The sequence below is a fragment of the Castanea sativa genome, chromosome 11 (assembly GCF_040712315.1).
Source record: "Castanea sativa cultivar Marrone di Chiusa Pesio chromosome 11, ASM4071231v1".
NCBI lineage: Eukaryota > Viridiplantae > Streptophyta > Magnoliopsida > Fagales > Fagaceae > Castanea > Castanea sativa.
In genome coordinates, this window is record NC_134023.1 from 20079847 (window position 1) to 20099254 (window position 19408).

Sequence of the window (19408 nt, forward strand, 5' to 3'; positions counted from 1 at the left end):
GATAAACAAGCATATAGTCTCTCGTTCTCCTAAGATACTTAAGAATATGCCTTACAGCTTGTTAATGTTTTGGTCCTAGATTTGATTGATATCGGCTGACCATGCCAACTGAATAACAGATATCTGGTCTAGTACAAATCATAGCATATATGAGACTTCCTACCGCAGAGGCATAAGGAACTTGTCTCATCATATTTTTTTCCTCTTGAGTCTTAGGCCTTTGGTCATCAAATAGAAAAACTCCATGTCTAAAAGAAAGCAATCATTTCTTGGAGTTTTGCATGCTAAACCGTTCTAGAACCTTATCTATATATCTAGCTTGTGATAAGTCTAACATCTTATTCTTGCGATCTCGCCAAAGCTTGATCCCTAGAATAAAGTTAGCCTTACCCAAGTCCTTTATATCAAATTGGCTAAACAACTAAAGCTTTATTGATGACATTACCCCTACATCATTCCCAATTAGTAAAATATCAACATAAAGCACTAGGAACATTACTACTTTGTCTTGATTTCTTTTGTACACACATGGTTTATCAAGATTTTGTTCAAAACCAAATGATTTGATTGCTTGATCAAATCTGATGTTCCATGACCTAGATGCTTGCTTAAGTCCATAAATGGACATTTTCAACTTGCATACCATATGCTCTTGGTTCTTTGCTATGAAACCTTCTAGTTGCATCATATAGATTTCTTCTTCAAGATCACCATTAAGAAATGCAGTCTTAACATCTATTTGTCAAATCTCATAATCATAATGAGCAGCAATGGATAAGAGAATTCTGATAGATTTAAGCATTGCTACTAGTGAAAAGGCTTCTTTATAATCAATACCTTCTTTTTGTGTATACCCTTTCACCACTAGCCTTACTTTAAAGGTTTCAACATTTCCATCTATCCCTCTCTTCCTCTTGTGAACCCATTAGCAATCGACATGTTTAATTCCGTTAGGCGCTTCTACAAGATCCCAAGCTTTATTGCTTCATCATCTGAGATAGCTTCATAAGTTTCTCCCGAACCTATAAATCTTATAAGAGGCTGAACAATTCTCCCACTACGACGAGGCACCTGTGTACTAGATATCTCATGAGTAGTATCTTATGGTGTATCCAATACAACCACATCATCCTTAGTTTTATCCAATGGTTTTTGATTTACATATTCATTCATTTTAGCCAATACAACTCTACTTTTAGGAGTAAAATTATTCATATAGTCATTTTTCAAAAATTTAGCATTTGTACTAACAAAAACTTTGTTATCATTTTGACTATAGAATAAATAACCCCTAGTTTCTTTGGGATAACCCACAAGCAAACAGACTTCTGATTTTGGTTTCAACTTATCAGACTTCCTCTTTAGCACATGTGTTGGACAACCCCAAATGTGGAGATATCTCATACTAGGCTTACGCCCACTCCACAATTTTATGGGTGTTTTGGGAGCAGATTTTGATGGAACTAAATTCAAAAGATGTATTGTTATATCTAAGGCATACCCCCAAAAAGAAATTGGTAAAGTTGAGTAACTCAACATGGACTTAACCATTTCCAAAAGAGTCCTATTTCTTCTCTCCGCTACACCATTTTGTTGAGGAGTTTCAGGTGCAGTCAATTGAGATATAATCTCATTCTGAATTAAGTAATCCTTGAACTCCCTAATAAGGTATTTGCCACCTCAATCAGATCGAATGGCCTTTATGCGTTTACTCAATTGATTGTCAACTTTAGTCCTAAACTCTTTGAACTTTTCAAAGGTTTCGGACTTCCGTCTCATTAGATACACATAACCATATGTAAAAGTGATGAAGTACTCATAACCTCCTTTTGCTTGGGTTGACATAGGACCATATGCATCTGTATGAACTAATTCAAGCAATTCTTGGGCTCTTTTACCTTTTGCATTAAAAGGTCGTTTGGTCATTTTACCTTCCAAATAAGATTGACAAACAGGAAATTCATCGAAGTCCATGGGCTGTAAAAGTCCATCTTTGATTAGTCTTTGAATCCTATTTGAATTAATGTGACCCAAACGCAAGTGCCAAAGATATGCATCATTAGTAGAAGGAAACTTTCTCTCTTAATGATTTTACATGAGAGTCATTATCTAATTCAGAATTATGTACTTCATGCTTATCAGGATTTGAAATATGAAGATCATCCACAATATTGCCAAAATAGATAAACATTTTATTCTTCTTTATTACAACATTGTCCTTTAGGATAACACAATATCCATGTTTACCTAAATAAGTTGCAGAAATTAAATTCCTACGAACATTAGGTGCAAATAGATAGTCTACCAATAATAAAACCCTACACTCAAAACATAAATTAACAACACCAACAGCTACAACCAGAATCCTGCTCCCATCAGCCAAAGTAAGAAACAATTCCCCTTCATTCATCTTTCTAGTCTCTTGAAACCCCTACAAAGAATTGCAAATATGATTAGTACAACCTGAATCCACACATCATGAATCCGTGGGATTCTGTACCAAACATATTTCAAAAAGAAAGGAACCTTTCATACATTTATTCTTGACAGCTTTGAACTTTGGACAATTCCTCTTCCAATGTCCTTTCTCACCACAATGGAAACACTTTCATTTGGTTTTCTTTCCTTTGTCAGCAACCCCTAAGGCAATTTTTATACCCTCTTACTTAGTGAAGTCCTTCTTCTTCTTACCCTTGCCTTTCAACTTAGGTTGAGAAGTAGAAGCTTCACCCACATTGGCTTCAACACTAGAAGTACCAAGGATGCCTTCCACCGCCACTAACTCATTCATTAATTCAGACAAAGAATTAATCTTTTTGTTCATGTTATAATTAAGTCTAAATTCCTTGAATGATTCCGGTAGTGACTTGAGTATCATATCCACTTGGGATTCTCCATCAATGTCGGCACCTAAAACTTCCAATGTATTCAGATTAGAGATCATTGTAAGACAATGCTTTCTTACTGAACTACCTTCAGCCTTTTTGGTATTATAAATTTGCCTTATGGTTTCTTGCCTTGCTGAACCACCTTGCTCACCAAACATCTACTTCAGACTTAGCATAATGTCCGAAGCTAGTTTTATATCCTGCATTTGATGCTATAGAAAATTTGAGATGGATGCTAGGATGTAGAACTTGGCCATATCATTAAATTTCTGCCAACGATCATATCGCTGTTTTTCCTCAAGAGGAGCATCTAATGAAGGAAAGTTAGGACAAGGTTGAGTAAGCATATATTTGTGCTCTTCAGTTGTAAGAACAATGTCCAAATTTTTTTTCCAGTCAACATAGTTGGATCTAGTCAGTTTGTTTTGATTAAGAATAGTAACAAGTGGGCTAAATGATGTCATGTTCAAATCTGAAAATAATAAACATCAATATAATAAGTAAACTGGACATTATCAATTTAGCATATAAGCATATAATATGGAATCTTAATAAAACCATAAAATAATATATGCAACGACAACCCAATCTCATGTTTAAAATTCCTTGGAAGCAAGTAAATTATAAACACTATGATTGATTGAGAAATATTTTCATTATTAGTGCTATCATGATAACTCTTATCAAACACTAATAATATGCCGTTCTTCCTTTAGCCTCTAAGTAATAATGACATAGCTCCGAAGGGAGGTTAACATTAAACTTAGATTAGTGTACACCATTGACTGAATTCTATGTGAGTCATTAAGTAACTCCACGGTGTCGTGGTCGTTCTTAATGTAAAAACACATATTATCCATTATTAAGAAGTTTAATCTGTAGTCTCATGAATTAAACACCCTCTAAAGGGAGCAAGGCATATACGCCAAGGCAAGGTGCTTAATCACACTACTATAAACCGACAATAGAGGCCGTGAGATCCAATCCTTGTATCTCTCTCCCACTAGATGTTTTAAATTAAAGGTTTTTAAATATAAAACATGCATAATCTAATTACACATAGCCTTGCACTTTATATATTTGAAAACACTTAGAAAAAGTTCAAAATTCCCTTCAGTGACATTTTCGCGAGTATCTCATGACTAAGCTCTTCCCGCGAAAATGAATTATGGCAAAAAAAAGAAAACACAAAAATCAAACAGAGACTTTCGCGTCGTGAGTAAAGCTTATCCGCGAAAAACCCTTGTTTTTAGTTTTCTTAAGGGAACATCTGAACAGTTTTCAACAGTTTTCCATGAACAAACAACCACCATATGAACATAATAGACGGGATTTGATATCAAAACTAAATTCCATTGATCCTATAGCCATAAAGATCAATTTAACATACTTAAATTAAAATTTAAACAACATCATAACATCAATATCAGTTTTTATCAAATCATAGTTTCAACAACCATGCAGAAAATTAAATACATATATAATCTTCTAATATCTTGAAACTATCATCTCTAATTCCAAAACTCACAAAACATGTTATACAAATTCAAATTGAAAACCTAGCTCTGATATCATTTGATGGAAAATTACATGTTTGAATCGCATACAAAACATACGCAGCTGAAAATAAACGGATCTACTTCAATCATAATTGATAACATGCACTATGTAAATTTTAGAATATAGAATCAAGAGAGTGTACCTTGGTACAGTGAATTTCAAAACCAAAGATCATTAGTTCTTGAGAACACTTTTAATCTTTACTCCAATTCCACTAACGCCCAAGATGTGTGGTCTCTCAATTAGTTTTTGTTCAAGGGAGAATGAGAGAGTTTCCAACACTCACATACACACCATTTCACAATGATGTCTCTCTTTTTCATACATAAATTTTGTATGTTTCTCTCCTTATAACTGATTATCTAATTAGATTAGCCTTTTAGGTCTTTCTAATTGGGTTTTAGTATGTGGCTTGGAGTGGGACCAAAAGGGACCAATAAGACACTAGCTCCAACGGGCCTTGAGCTTTTCTATCAACTTTTGACAAGTCCAAAGTTACCATTAACTATATTTAATACTACTATATAAATATAGTTGCACTCTAGGCCTTATTTATAAATTATATCCCAAGACTTTATTATACATGCAACTCCTTCATAAAATATTCGTAGTAATACAAAGTAATGAAAGTAGACTGCCACTTTGTAAATTACTACATCTTATCCTTGAGTATCGGTTTAATCCTTTTAAAAGTTATTCAACATATATTTATGAAATCCAATTTCATAAATATATACTTTAGTAACTTCTTACCAAAGTGGTTAGGCCTAACTCTTTGAATAACTGAACCCATTAAACTTATCTGAAGGGAATATTTTATATCTCCGTTAAAAGACTATGAATTCCATATTGAAAATATATGTTTCATCAACATTAAATATGGCTGCCCAACATATTGAGGTTTTGACCGATACGTTAGATCTCACTCCCAATATATCAAAACAACCTACATTTCATGATCAGGTCCATTATCCTCTCAATATTAAGAGTTCATGTAAATAGAAGTCGTGAGATTTATTATTCATTTGACAGTCGTTAGGAGAATAATAAATCTCACAGCGGTCTAGTTCAATATGCCTTAACTCTTAAAACATATCAATATATCAATTAAAAGTCTACACTTCCATGATCAGGATAAATCATCTTAGTTGATATGTTATAGTCTTCGCATATGAAATACCCAATTTCATCACCGACTATGAACTATAATTCTGAGTTTACAAAGAACTTGTGATTTATATCTTCTGTGACTTTTCACATAAATCACATACTATGCATCTCATGGACTATATGATAATGTCTCATATTCATGTTACCATTATTTTAGATAATAATAAAACAAATTTATCAATCATAATATTAAGTATTACATCATGTCATACATAATATCATACATAGCATTATACAATAGGATTTAAGAGCACTAATCCTAACATTATCTTCATTTATTTTCCTCATTCTTCTTGGCCCCTTTGTGTATTTTTGTCAAAAAGGGGGAGAGTATACTTGAGAGTATACTAGAGTGTATTACTCTTATGCACATTCTTAGGGGGGAAAATTCTATAGGGGAGATGCATATACCAAAGGGGAGAAGACATCTTTTTATATGAGAAAACCTTGTTTTGTTTTGTCTTGTCTTACATTATGTTTGTTTTCTTGTTTTCTTTATGGTGCTTTAAGCTTCTATTAGTATTTATACTTTGTTGTTCTCGTTGTATCGTGTTTATATGTTGGACATGCATTCATTCTTTTGCTTTGTGCTTTAATGATTGCATGTACGGATGATCACTTGCTTTGCTATGTGATCATTATAGTCATTTCCTTATGACTGTCATGTGTTTGATCAAGTTGTGATTTAGGTTATTTTCATTTGATATCTACTTGATCATAAGTTACTTGCTATTTTATGCTTGTCCTTTATTACTTGCTTTACCATGAGGGTCTAATGTGTTTTGCGCAAGTATTTTAGGGTATAGGTATTTTGTTCCAAGTTCATCATAGGTTTTAGATTTAGGTGTGAGTGAGTTTTTTCATTATTCCTAAGCTCATGTTTAAGTCAAGAGTCTGTTATAGGGTGTTTTTGTCAAAGAATAGCCAAAGGATGAGATTGTTAAGTTATGGTTTTTCACATAACATTTATGTTGACTTTATTCCATAACAAAAAGTGTTGTAATTTCATTAATTTATTTCCTTGTATTTTGTGGGAATTAATTGTAATGGGTTTAATATTAATTTGTTGAAGATTGCTTAAGACAATTATAAAGTTGTGATTTACAACTATGTTTTTGTTGGCTTTTATTCGAGTCAAATTTGATTGTATTTTGTTCAATCATTTCCCTGTAAGTTTGTGGGACTTAATGTAAGGGTTAAGTGTGAGAGTTTGGTTAAGAATTGTGAAGACAGTGAAGTTCATGACTTGCTCGTGAGTGGACAACTTGCGAAAGGCCACGTGAGAAGCACATGCTAGAATTTGAACAATCTTTTGCTAGGCTGCATTTCGCGAGTCACTTCATAACTTGGCCTACTTGTGAGTGACTCACAAAACTCTCTGCCCAGATTATTTTAAAGAGTGCTTTCCTTATTTCTTTTACCACACTATATAAGCCCACATTACCCATGGAATTGTAAGGAGACTTGCAAAAAGAAAACCTTAGCAATACACTTGAGATTTAGTGATTGTAAACCCACAATCATCTACAGAATTTCTATTAGTTTTTCTCTACTCCTACCTCTCTAATAACAAATCATTGAGAGGTTTTTAGCCTAAACACTTACCTCACACAATCTGAGTGTTGAGAGAAGTTTTGGTGCGTGTGGGAAGTATTGGAAAAAGCCATTGATTGGCAGATGCAATAGTGGATCGACTTATTGGCTTGGAAGGTCGTGGAGAGGTTTTTCGACGAGTACTTTGGTTTCCTCTTCGATAACACATCTCAAATATTATCTTGTGTTTGCATCTCTTATCCTATACTCTTTATGATTTACCTTTATTGTTTATTGTATATGCATATGCTTTAGAGTAGTTCCGTCCTTATTGCGTTACACTTACTCTTAGTTTGCACTTAGTTAAGTTGAGTAAAAGCAATATAGCCGTTTGTTTAAAATTGGAGGTCAACCAAGCAATAGTATTTTACACTATTTGAGCTTTCAATAGTTGATCTTGTGACTTAGCTCATGACTGGCTCAGTTTCAGGACCTGCGAAAAGCCATGTGAATAGTACATGCGAAAGTTTAAGAGTCTACATATCTCACAAGTAACTCGCGACTTGGCTAACCTGCGAGATGACTCTTGAGATGCAGTGATAGCTGGGATTTTAAGTGTGCCTCTTATACCCCTTACTCATACTATATATACCCTAATTACTCATAAAATTGAAAAGATGCTATTTAGAAGAAAACCTAAAGAGAGGTTTCTACAACACCCACCATTTTACAGAGAGCTACTCATCCTTAAGTGAGAATTCCTTTGTAATCTCTTTTCCTTCCCCTTTCCCATTATCATATCTTAAGAGGAGATTTGTACCCAAATACAACCCACACCGATTTAGAGTGTAGATGGTGGTTTGGAGTTTAGGAACCATTGGGTATTTGCTAAAATAAGCTAGTGAGGATTGGTTGTGCGATCGGGTGGTATTGCAGGATGCGGAAAGCTAGTGAAGATAAGGCTCTAAGAAGTCCGTTGGTAGCTAGAGCTTGAGGACTCAAGTATTTTGGGTAGATTAGGCTTAGATGGTCTTTTTGGTATCCATGTACTCTAACTTATTCACTAATGGATCATTTCAGCTTGAAGGGCTGCAAAGAGGTTTTTACACCGAGTTTTTCGATTTACTTCTTCAATAACACATCGCTATGTTATCTTGGGATTGCTATTCTTTTTTCCACTACCCTTTCCATTTTATTATTGCACTTATTTCTTCATCCATGCAATTGTTGAATGCTTCGATTAATTTTTTTTGACTAAGAAGAATGCTTCGATTAATTTTTTTTGACTAAGAAGAATGCTTCGATTAATTAATTTGCTAATCATGTATATTCCACATTAAGTGTGTTAAGCATAAAATCAATCAACCCGCAATTAAGAATTGGGGGTCTAAAAAAGCTCTAGCATTAGAGATATCGAGCTTTTGGGGATCAAAAATTGCTAATCCTTGACGACATGTCATTGATAAGTAAAACAATTAACAAGTAAACTTTGGGGACTAATGGTGTATTTTAGTCATAAATACATTATTTAATTACTTTGTTGTTGTGCATTTGAAAGTTAACATGATAAAATTCGTAGCATTTTTAGCATCTATTAAGATAAATTTTCTTTCAAATTAAAATATACTAATTAGCAAGTTGTGCAATGCACACGGAAGTTCAATAATAGATGATTTTATCTAAAAATAAATTTTCTTTTCCTTTTATTTTGCATATAAATATGAAATTTAATAATTATAATAGTTATTAATAGGAATTTAATTTAGTTTGTGTTTTTATAGAAAATATGGAATATGAAAATTACAGTACTTATTAATAAAAATTTATTATTATTGTGTTTTTATAGATAATTCTTATGATAATTATTATTAATATGCACTTATCATAATAATTAATAGGTATGTACTACAATATTTATTAACATATAATTATGGTAACAATCAATGGATTTTGTTAACAAATGCTTAAAGCACAAGTTAAAGTGCAACTAATACTTTATTAAGTAATATTTTATACTTTTTTCAAATATAAGGTCAAACAATGCACAAATATTAAAGAAACATGCACAATCACGTGAATTTATTCTTGCATACCAGTAAACTATTGACATGTGTATTTATTTTCTTTGAAAATTTTGTATTACAGCTCAATATTTTAAAGGTTAAAGAATAATAAATGCGTAATTATGAACTTATAATAATAAAAAATTATTAATTCAGCTCATAATTAAAAATTTATTAAGAATTTATTATTCTTTAATGTGCAAACCAATGCTTACCGACATATGCAATTTATATGTCTACACCGACAGCTCAATTTATTATTCTTTAATGTGTAAACTAATAATTCATCAGTTTTTGGTTAGCATTATTATTGTGCAAACCAATGTGCAATTTTGCTTGTATTCTTTTTAATTTTCCTATAAAATACTTAAAGTTTAAACAGGAAAAAAATCTATACACATGACATATGATAATAGGTGGAATATAAAGTCCAAAACAAAAATGAGACAGAGGAGTTGTATTATACTTGACATTTGTATAATTGTATCAATAAAAACAAGATGAATGTAAGTACACTAACCCAATACCTTCTGGAAACATTGGAAAAATGAATCAAAGAACAATATCCCAATTATCTTTTTTTGGACTAGTCATCGTATTAGCTGTTGGCATAAGCAATGCATTTACGGTGATATCCAAACCTTTTAGAATGAACTATGTACGAATTGTCAACGACCTTGGCAACATTGAGCTTGTCTTCCATTGTAAATCTAAAGATGATGATCTCGGCCTGAGAGGTGTTAAGCCTGCAGCATATTGGGAATTCTCTTTTCGCCAAAATGTTTTTGTCTCAACGCTCTTCTTCTGCAATTTTTGGTACACTAACTTCGACAAAATTACGTTCCATGCAGTTTTCGTTGTATTTAAATCCGATCATGAATTCGTAAAGGAATGCGGTGGAGATTATTGCATGTGGATAGCGAAAGAGGATGGACTCTACAAATATAATTTACAAACGAAAATGGCTGTAAAGAAGTATGATTGGCAAAGGGCTGTGATGAATGATGTATGAGGAAAATCTTAATTTCTATTCATGCCTAATTAATAAAAGGGAAATCATTTTTCTTACCCTTTTTGATATTTTCTTAAAAATTTTCAATGTCTCCAATTTTTAAACTCTTACTATATTATATTTCCAGATTGTTTAAGTTTTATTGCAAATTATTTAAAACGAATGATGCCACCTAGGTGCTAGATGGAACGGTAGTCACATTGATATGAACTTGACTCGGCTATTTGTATAAAACTTTTTTTGGGTAAAATATGCGAATTTTCCTTCATGAAGGCTCAACTGATATTTAACCCATCCTCTGCTAAAAGTTGGAATAATCATGGATCTACTACGATGATGTACAAAAATCGTCAATGACTTGTTGGCCCCAAATCAGGCTAATTGGTACTTGTGGAACAAGAAAACAAGGACCAAACAGAAGACACCGTTGTAGTACTGGCCAAAAACCCTCCGAAGGTCAAGTTAGTGAATGAAAAATCTCTAAGAACTCTATAGTGAGAGAGCTAGGGATTTTCCGTGTACATAAGAAAAGAGGAGGTCTAGTATTTTTATAGTGGTGAGTAGCGAATTGAGGTCCCTTCAAAGCAAGGATTTTTCCTTATAGGGGAGATCTGATATTTAGGGTTTCTAAGATTTTAGGATATCTTTCCATATAATGGAGATATGGGTGAGTAGAGAGCTTCTGTACGTGATATGTAAGATGTTACCATGTATGGGTATTTGTGAGGATCACGCATAGCCACGTAGGGCCCGTCAGCCTTCCATCTCGTCAGCTCGTGGTCTTCTATTGCCTGAGGTCTTCCTGTTGGCTTAGGGGAGATGTGTATTTGTTGGGTTTATCCAAGGAAGTCAATACTGTACCAGAAGCTGTACCTGTTTGGCCATCGGTACGATATATTTCGAATACCGGTCAATACCGGTATACCGTTTCGGGTTTACCGCTATTTTATATATATACACACACACACACACACACACACGCACACACACACACCAAAATCTCTAGAACCATGCTTATAAACATATAATATTTCACTTATATTATAGTAAATATAAAAGTTTATCATAAAACATTACCTTAATTCAGAACAAATTATTCATAATTTTAGACTTTAGTATCAATTAAAAGAAAAAAAAAACACAATATAAAAAATAGAAAGCTTAGTTATTCATTGTATACTAAGAAAACAAATAATACTAATAAGTTAATGTAAATAAATTACCATTATGCCCTTACAAAAATTCAAAAATTACAAAAGTAAAAAAAAAAAAAACTTTTTTCTGTACCGGCCGGTACGCTTGGTATTGCCTGAAATTGGCCGGTATGGCCGGTACGGCCGGTATTTTTTCCGGTACAATATAGAAGTGTACCGGTACCGGTGCACTGGCCGGTACGGTATGTACCGGTCAGTATGGCCGGTACCGGTACGGTATTGACCACCCTAGGTTTATCGGCGGCATCGTCGCATTCATTGCTGTCGTCCTGGAGCCTCCGTTCGTTTCTGTATAACAGATGGGCTTGTAGGCACCATTTGCTTTTTTGGCGTGTTAATCTAGTAAAAAAATGCCCCCTATCATACTATATTTATGTAATAACTCAAAAATATTGACATAGTGGACTATTGTAGACAATTATTGTATTAGAGTTTGAATAATGGTTAAACAATTAAATTTACTACTCTTGAACAATTTGAACTTTTTGTAGAATTAGTAATTTTATCATTAGGTAGAACTTTGGCCCTCCATATCGAGCCTAACAAATAAATAGATGACTGACCACATGCACACCCTTCAAACAATCTCATAAACATCAAGTATAAGGGAAACATTTAGTATTCATAATATATATATATATATATATATATATATATATATATATATCAAGTATTCATTAAATTTTTGTTATTTGTTTGACAAAATTCGAGTGTATTATAATTCCAATTAAATACATGAATTTTATTTCACATTTCAGGTTGGAAATATTAAATCTCACAAATCTTGCATCCTGATAGGAAACGCTTACAAAAAGAAAAAGGCCCATTTTTGGGAAATAAATTTATAAAATATTGATCCATTTTCAATTTTTTAACAATTACGAAAATGAGACACACAAAAAAAAAAAAAAATTGATTGTTTAACTTGCACAAAAAAATTATTAATATTTCTTGTAATTTCAAATAATTATTTTAACAAAAACTTTTATTATTAAAAAAACAACTCCAAAAAGGGGAAAAAAGTTCCTATTTTTTGGGCCATTTAAAAGCCTCGTATTAAAAACATGATTCAAATTCAGTATCTAAGATGAAAATTCAAATGGAAGAAAGTTTTCGTGATAGGAGGTTTTGATAAATAAATAAAAAAATTTATAAAAAAAAAATCCCACACATTCTTTTGGATGAAGGGTTCATAGTACATTCATATCTTTGGGCTTTAAAATTTTTTTTTTTCTTTCAATACTTGATTGGGCCCAAGATATGCAATGGATTATAACTCTATTAACATTCAATTACTGAGAGGCCCATGGGCCTTGGGAAGAGATTTTTTTTTTTGAAAATATTTTTCTTTTCTCATGAAAAATTCTTTTCCGGTCAATTTTTTTTTTTTTTTTTTTTTTTAAATCATCTTTCCTTAAGCTTAGGTCGAGACACAACTTTGTAGGTCGTCCCTTACATTTCACTCTCATATTACCCATTGATTTTATCCACACCTTTTAAAAAATTAAGTTAATTGAAAGAAGAGCAAACACATGCATTAGGGTAACTATTCGAATTAGGTCTAAGATTACTCTAAGTGTGGGTATGATCCTTAATGTTAAGGGTACAATCTAGTAGGTCACTCACAACTACGAATAACATACTCCAACCAAATGCCTAAATAGCCTTAATGGATTGGTGGACAATCCTTTATTATACTCATAACCCATTATAAGCAATGACACAGATTGTTAGTTAGTGGGGGTGGACTTTATAAAGCTTCAACCCAAACAGAGCTTAATATTTCTCACTCACCTCTAACTAGGGTAACAAAGGTGAATCAACTATGAGTGTGCGAAACACATCATATTAAAGGAGTCATTATTAGATTAAGGGTATGGAACACATTGGAGCCTATCTCTTCATCTTGGGGGAGTTGTCACAGTGAGTGCTCAGCCCTGCAACCAATCCTTTTGAGAAGGTTTGGGTTTGTAACTTTCTCGTGTTTGCACTCTTTGTACTCTTGGGAAGTATGCCTTAGCCGAATGGATTGACGGCAGAGGATTTGGGAGTCACTGCCTATTATCAAGCCTAGGAACCAACCGGGTCCCTTGTAGAGGACCTTATATATCTAAATTCTAAGTTTGAATTCTAAAATTAAGGTACAAGATAGGAAGATATTAAACACCCAATCCCATCCGGTCTATACACCGGCCTCCAATCATTGAGTTCCATAACCTAAACAAGCATGTGCGCACACACACACTAATCCTAATCAATCAAACATTTTTTCTCATCCTAACATTCATCACATAGCACATAATCACATAGCATATCATCACATTAATATGTTACTGATCAATCATTGCATCAAATTATAGGCAGCAAGCGTATATCACATAAACATACTTCCTATTTATCATCAAGTTCATCATTCAATCCACATTCATCTCATTTTTTCATGTTCATCCATTACGCAAGCATCTTCATGTTGGAATGCATGTTCTTACCTCATGTATAACCATGGCACCGAATAATCAGATGCATGACATGTGATATAAAAATTCGCATTCATCATTCAATTGCACATAAATTGGTGTTAAGCATAAATAAAAAAAGTAAACACACTTCGAAAGCAATAAATCCAAAAAAGAAATGAAGAACTAAAAGCTCAGATTTGTGTAAAAACACACGAGCTTGTTCAGATCTCAAATTAAAAATTATGGCTAGATTGCTTTTACTCTAATTTAACAAAGTGTGAAACAAGAGTAAATGTGTGCAATAAACTGATAACACTACTCTAAGCCATATCCAACCACAATGAACAATAAAAGTAGAGCTTAAAGAGTAGGGAAGAGAGATGCAAACACAAGATGACACCAAGACGTGTTATCAAAGAGGAAACTAAGGAACTTGGCAAAAAACCTCTTCGTGACCCTCTAAGTCGAAATCGATCCCTAGAGAATAAAGTTGGAGTACACGAATAACAGAAGACCTTCCAAACCTAGTCTACCCCATGTACTTGAGCCCTCCAAGCTCTTACTACCAATGGAATTCTTGGAGTCTTGTCTTCTCTAGCTTTCTAAATCCCGCAATTCAGCCCGATTGCATTCACCACTAAATGGCTCCTTCTAATGTTTTCCAACAACACCAAAACCTCACTTAACACTCAAATTGGTTGTGGTAAGCGTTTGGGCTAAGAACCACTCAATGATTTAGAGATGGAGAGGTAGGAGCAAATGAAAATCACAAGAAAATTTGTAGATAATTGTGGATATAACAATCTCTAACTTTCAAGTGTATTTGCTAGGGTTTTTTTTTCTCTAAAGAGCACACCTTACAATTCGTGGGTAATAAGGGTGTAAGGTTGAATTTATTCAATCATGTATTGGCTTTATTCTGTGCCAAATTATCTTGAAATTTAGCAATTAGATACCCTGTATTTAGGTGGGAATTATGTAAGGGTAGTGTGTGAGAGAGCGTGAAGAAAACTCAAGATGTGTGCACTCAAGAAGAGCCTCGAGACTAGATCTCAAGACTGGCAAGTCACCAAAGGTGACACACGTGTGAAGCATGCAAGGGAGCTGAAGGGTGACGACAGCTGGAGCATTAAAGGACAAAACTTCTAGTCTGCCCAAGCAATTAGCTCGCGACTTAAACTCGCAACTCGTTCCAGTCGCGAGGTCGAGTCGCCAGAATGCCCTGTTTGGATAAAAACTGACCTTTCGCATTCCTCATGCACACTACTATAAATACCCTTTATACCCATGAAATATAGAGAGCTTCTAGAGATTTTGAGAGAGAAACCCTAGAGAAAAACAAGATTGACTCATTCACAATCTTCATCTTTTGATTTTCCAAATTCCTCTACTCTCACCCTCTCTATTGACATATCCTTGAGATGTACATTTAACCAAATCCTATCTCACCATACCCATATCAATGAGGAGATATTTTGGTGCTTGGGAAGCAGTTCAGAAGGGACCAATTCATTTGGTTGATACAATGAGTGATTGCGGGATCCAGTAAGCTAGAGAAAACAAGGTTTGGCGTAACCTTGTTGGAGCAAGAAGCTTAGAGGGCTTAGGTGCACTGGGTAGATTAAGCTTGGAGGGTCTTTTGCTATTCATGTATCCTACTTTATTCTCTAGTAGATTATTGACCGCTTAGAGGGCGGTAGAGAGGTTTTTCACTGAGTTCTTCGGTTTCCTCTTCGATAATACGTTGCCGTGTTATCCTCGTGTTTGCATCTCTCTTCCCTTACTGTTTACCTTTTAATTGCTGCTGTGTTTGTGATTAACTATGGTTTAGAGTGTTTTACCAATTTGGATATAGCTTATATTTCATATTTTGCACATATATTGTTTGATTATAAGCTTGTGTTTGTATTTTTGTATTTGGGGGTCTAAACATTCATAGGTGTTTTACACACTATTTGAACTTTCAATTGGTATCTGAGCAAGTTTACTTGTGTGGTTTCATTACCTTAGTGAGATCCTAGACCCCTTTTTGTAATGGATCGATCTCAATCGCTTAATTCTCCTTCATACTTTGATGGGAGCAATTATGCATTTTTGAAAGTTTGTATGAGGGCATTTCTATGTTCCAGTGATGAGAATGTTTGGGATGCTGTAGAGATAAGATGGACTGGGCCGGAGGCTGCCAAATCCTCATGGGATAAGGCAGCTCTTGCGGCAACTAATGCTAATAGCAAGGCTTTAAATGCTATTTTTTGTGGTGTTTCTTCTGATGAGTTTCACAAGATTTCTTATGTTACAATTGCCAAGGAGGCGTGGCAAATTTTGGAAACGACATATGAGGGAACCATAAAGGTGAATAACACCAAGCTCCAAATGCTTACCACATGTTTTGAAGAGCTAAAGAAGAGCGAAGACGAGTCATTTGACTCATTTTATGGAAAGCTCAATGAGGTGGTAATTGGGAAATTTAACTTGGGGGAAAAACAGATGACTCCAAGATTGTGAGAAAAATCCTAAAATCATTACTAGAGAGCTTCCGTGCAAAGGTTACTACCATTGAAGAAAGCAAAGACCTTGATGAGATCAAAGTTCAAGAACTTATTGGTTCAGTTCAAACCTATGAGCTATCTCTACCATCACAATGAAAGAGCAAATCTCTTGCTCTAAAGACAATCAATGAGAGAGTGGAAGCTCAAGACTCATCGGATGAGGATGAGGCCAAAAAGATGTGGCATATCTTGTTAAGAACTTCTAAAAGTTCTTGAAGTTCAAAAAGAATGGAAAGTTTGCTGAGAAGGGAAAATTCCCAAATTCTTAGAAGGAGAAAAAAGGATTTCAAAAAGAAAGATAGGAATTATTCTTAATCCTCTCAAGGAATTACATGCTATGAATGCAATGGTCATGGATATCTCAAGAAGGAGTGTCCCAACTATTTGAGAGGAAAGGCTAAAGTGTATGCAACTACCCTTAGTGACACAGACTCCTCTAATTCAGACTCGGAAGAAAGTTGTGACGGAGAAGGAAATGCTATAGGTGATTCAAGCAAATGCTAAAGTAGAGCGGGTCTCCTCCAAAAAGCTTGATGAAGTGTGTTAGGACATATGTGATTGGATGTTAGGAACATATGTCAACATGTTATGTATTGGCTAATCTTTTGACAAAACACACTTTACTTGTAATTGGGTAGATCTAGGATGTGTTTAATGCTTCAAGAAACAAGGTTTCAAGTTCAAGTGTTAAAGCCATGCAAGTCTGTCGAAGAAACAAGTGAAAAAGTGTTGTTCATTAAAGCTCGATAGCTAGCATCTATCAAGATTTAAAAGAGCTATTTAAGCCCGAGGCTCAACAGCTGCTTGACAGCTAAGGTATCTGTCAAGGTTTATGAAACATTGTTTTTCTGGACTGATTTTCATCCAATTCGTGATTATGTGTTTTGGGCTTTCTTTTTTCACAATCCTAAACATATATAAGAATTATTTTAAGGGCCATATTAGATTGCACAGCCAATAGCACAATTGCATAAGAGCATAATTCCTTAAGTGTGATCTGAAACCTAGTTTGCCCTAGTTCTTGGAGAAGCTGCTGTGTTTGTACATTGTAGGGTTTTGTGACCAAGCAATTTCGTGATTTTCATGTGTTGAAGAATAGAAGAACTTCGTAGCTAACATCCTTCTCAAGTTGGAGATCAAGTCGCGTACTAGGATCCGCGCATCTATTGGTTAGTCACATACTGGAGCCGTGCATTGAAAAGGAGAGATTGTCATTACAGAACAAGTCCAATTGGGTATTAGGGTAAGGGTTCAACTGTAGGTTAGTATAAGTTACTGAGATTCCTTTACTTGTAACCGCTTGTTTTGATAATAGTGGATTCTCGGGAGTGGTGACCTTAAAATCACCTGGTGGGGTTTTTGCTATGTAGGTTTCCCCCATTTGTAAACAAATCACCATGTCATATAATTTTCCCTACATATTTAGTTAATTGGTAATTTGTTTGTGCTACCACATTCATTGCATGTAATTGAACCTAATTAATTCACTTGGCTAATTAATTGGTTAATTCATCACAAGGGGTCAATACATTCTTGGCCTATCAAAGTGCTTGCACAACAAAAGCCCTTTTCTGACAAGAGCGGCTCAAGATACACCGGAGAGGCTAGTTCAAGCAGCAATGTGTCCAAGGAGATGAAACTTGTAAAAGCAAAGGAACCAGTGGTAACAGCATCAGCTATTGAGAAAGTGAAGTCTGAGAAGACGTCAAATTGATTGCTCAACGGGTTTCAACAAAGCCTCCAAACCCAGCAGTAGTCAAACCTAAGGCTAAAGGAAATCACTTCCAAAGTCACAAAGAGGTTTGAGAACTTAACATTTCTACCATCACTGTGGAATTCAAGGACACACTAGACCTAATTGTCATAAGCTTTAAGCATTAAAGAATGCAAGTACTCAAAGGTCAAGAGGACCAAGAAATGGCAAAGGGAATTGGACTGCTGAGCAATCAAAAGGTAAGGTCAAAAATGTGATCCTGGAGTGAGGGATGTGATGAAGATGATTGATACATTTACCACCTGCTTAACAGGCTTCACTAGAAGGTTTGAAAGCCAAAACAATTGTACCCAACCCTCTAGGGATATCACCCCAAATGCACGTGTTGTGTGGGTGAAGAAGGGTACACATGCATAAACATTAGAACATGTCCATGCATCAATTCTTCCTATATGTTGTGGATTTGCTTGGCTGTTTATTTTGTTATCATTCTAGCATGTTTTGACAAAAAGAATTTCTTGCTTTGAATGTTTTATTTTTTATCAATCTTTACTAGTTTTTGTGTCAAAAATCCAAAAAACACATAAAAAGTATAAAATCCAAAAGGTTTGATCGGTGTTAGTGTGTTATGTCACATGCATATTTTGCCTTGTACCTTTGTACAAATGGCTTTGTGCATTTACGAGCGTAGCTTGTTCTTTTTGCACTCATATCATTATGGGAAAAATCTTGACATCTATGTGATTGTTGTAAATAAATCTTCAAACTTTTCATGAATGATTAGTCAATGGTTTTGTTGATCTTGAAACTTGCATAGACTTGTGCCTATATATCGTCCCACCCTTTTTTTTTTTCCTTAAATAGCTCAACCAATGTAAATCTCAAAATGAAAAGACATAATGAGCTGCAAAAGCCATCGCATATATTAGTATTTGACTAGGAAAAGGGGAAAGGGACTTTTATGAAAATGTATGGTTCCTAAAAGCCAAAGGCTTGTTCATCAAATTAAAATATTAAAAATTTCAGGCATCGATCTCACAAAGAGATGTAAAGATAAATAATGATCAAATGTTATGAATTGTAAAGAAGCCAAATGAAAAGTTTCAAAGTTACGTAATCAAGTTGTGTGGGAGGTCATATATGCATATTTCTATAATGGAGATTGGTTACTCTTCCTAGTGCTAATTGTGTATGTCTTGATTGAATTGATCATTGAAGCTTCTGAAGGAAAAATTCTGGTTTTGCA

General features: G+C 34.3%; 1 protein-coding gene across 1 annotated transcript; it reads left to right on the plus strand.

The window, feature by feature from the left end:
- Window positions 1–9761: 9761 nt before the first annotated feature.
- On the plus strand, window positions 9762–10226 carry LOC142616195 (S-protein homolog 2-like). The gene has a single exon (XM_075789079.1). The coding sequence runs from the start codon at window positions 9762–9764 to the stop codon at window positions 10224–10226; it is 465 nt and encodes a 154-aa protein (XP_075645194.1).
- Window positions 10227–19408: the final 9182 nt, after the last annotated feature.

Bases quoted from the DNA above. Each gene is read 5' to 3' on its own strand.
- LOC142616195 (XM_075789079.1), top strand. From the start codon at position 9,762: ATGAATCAAAGAACAATATCCCAATTATCTTTTTTTGGACTAGTCATC.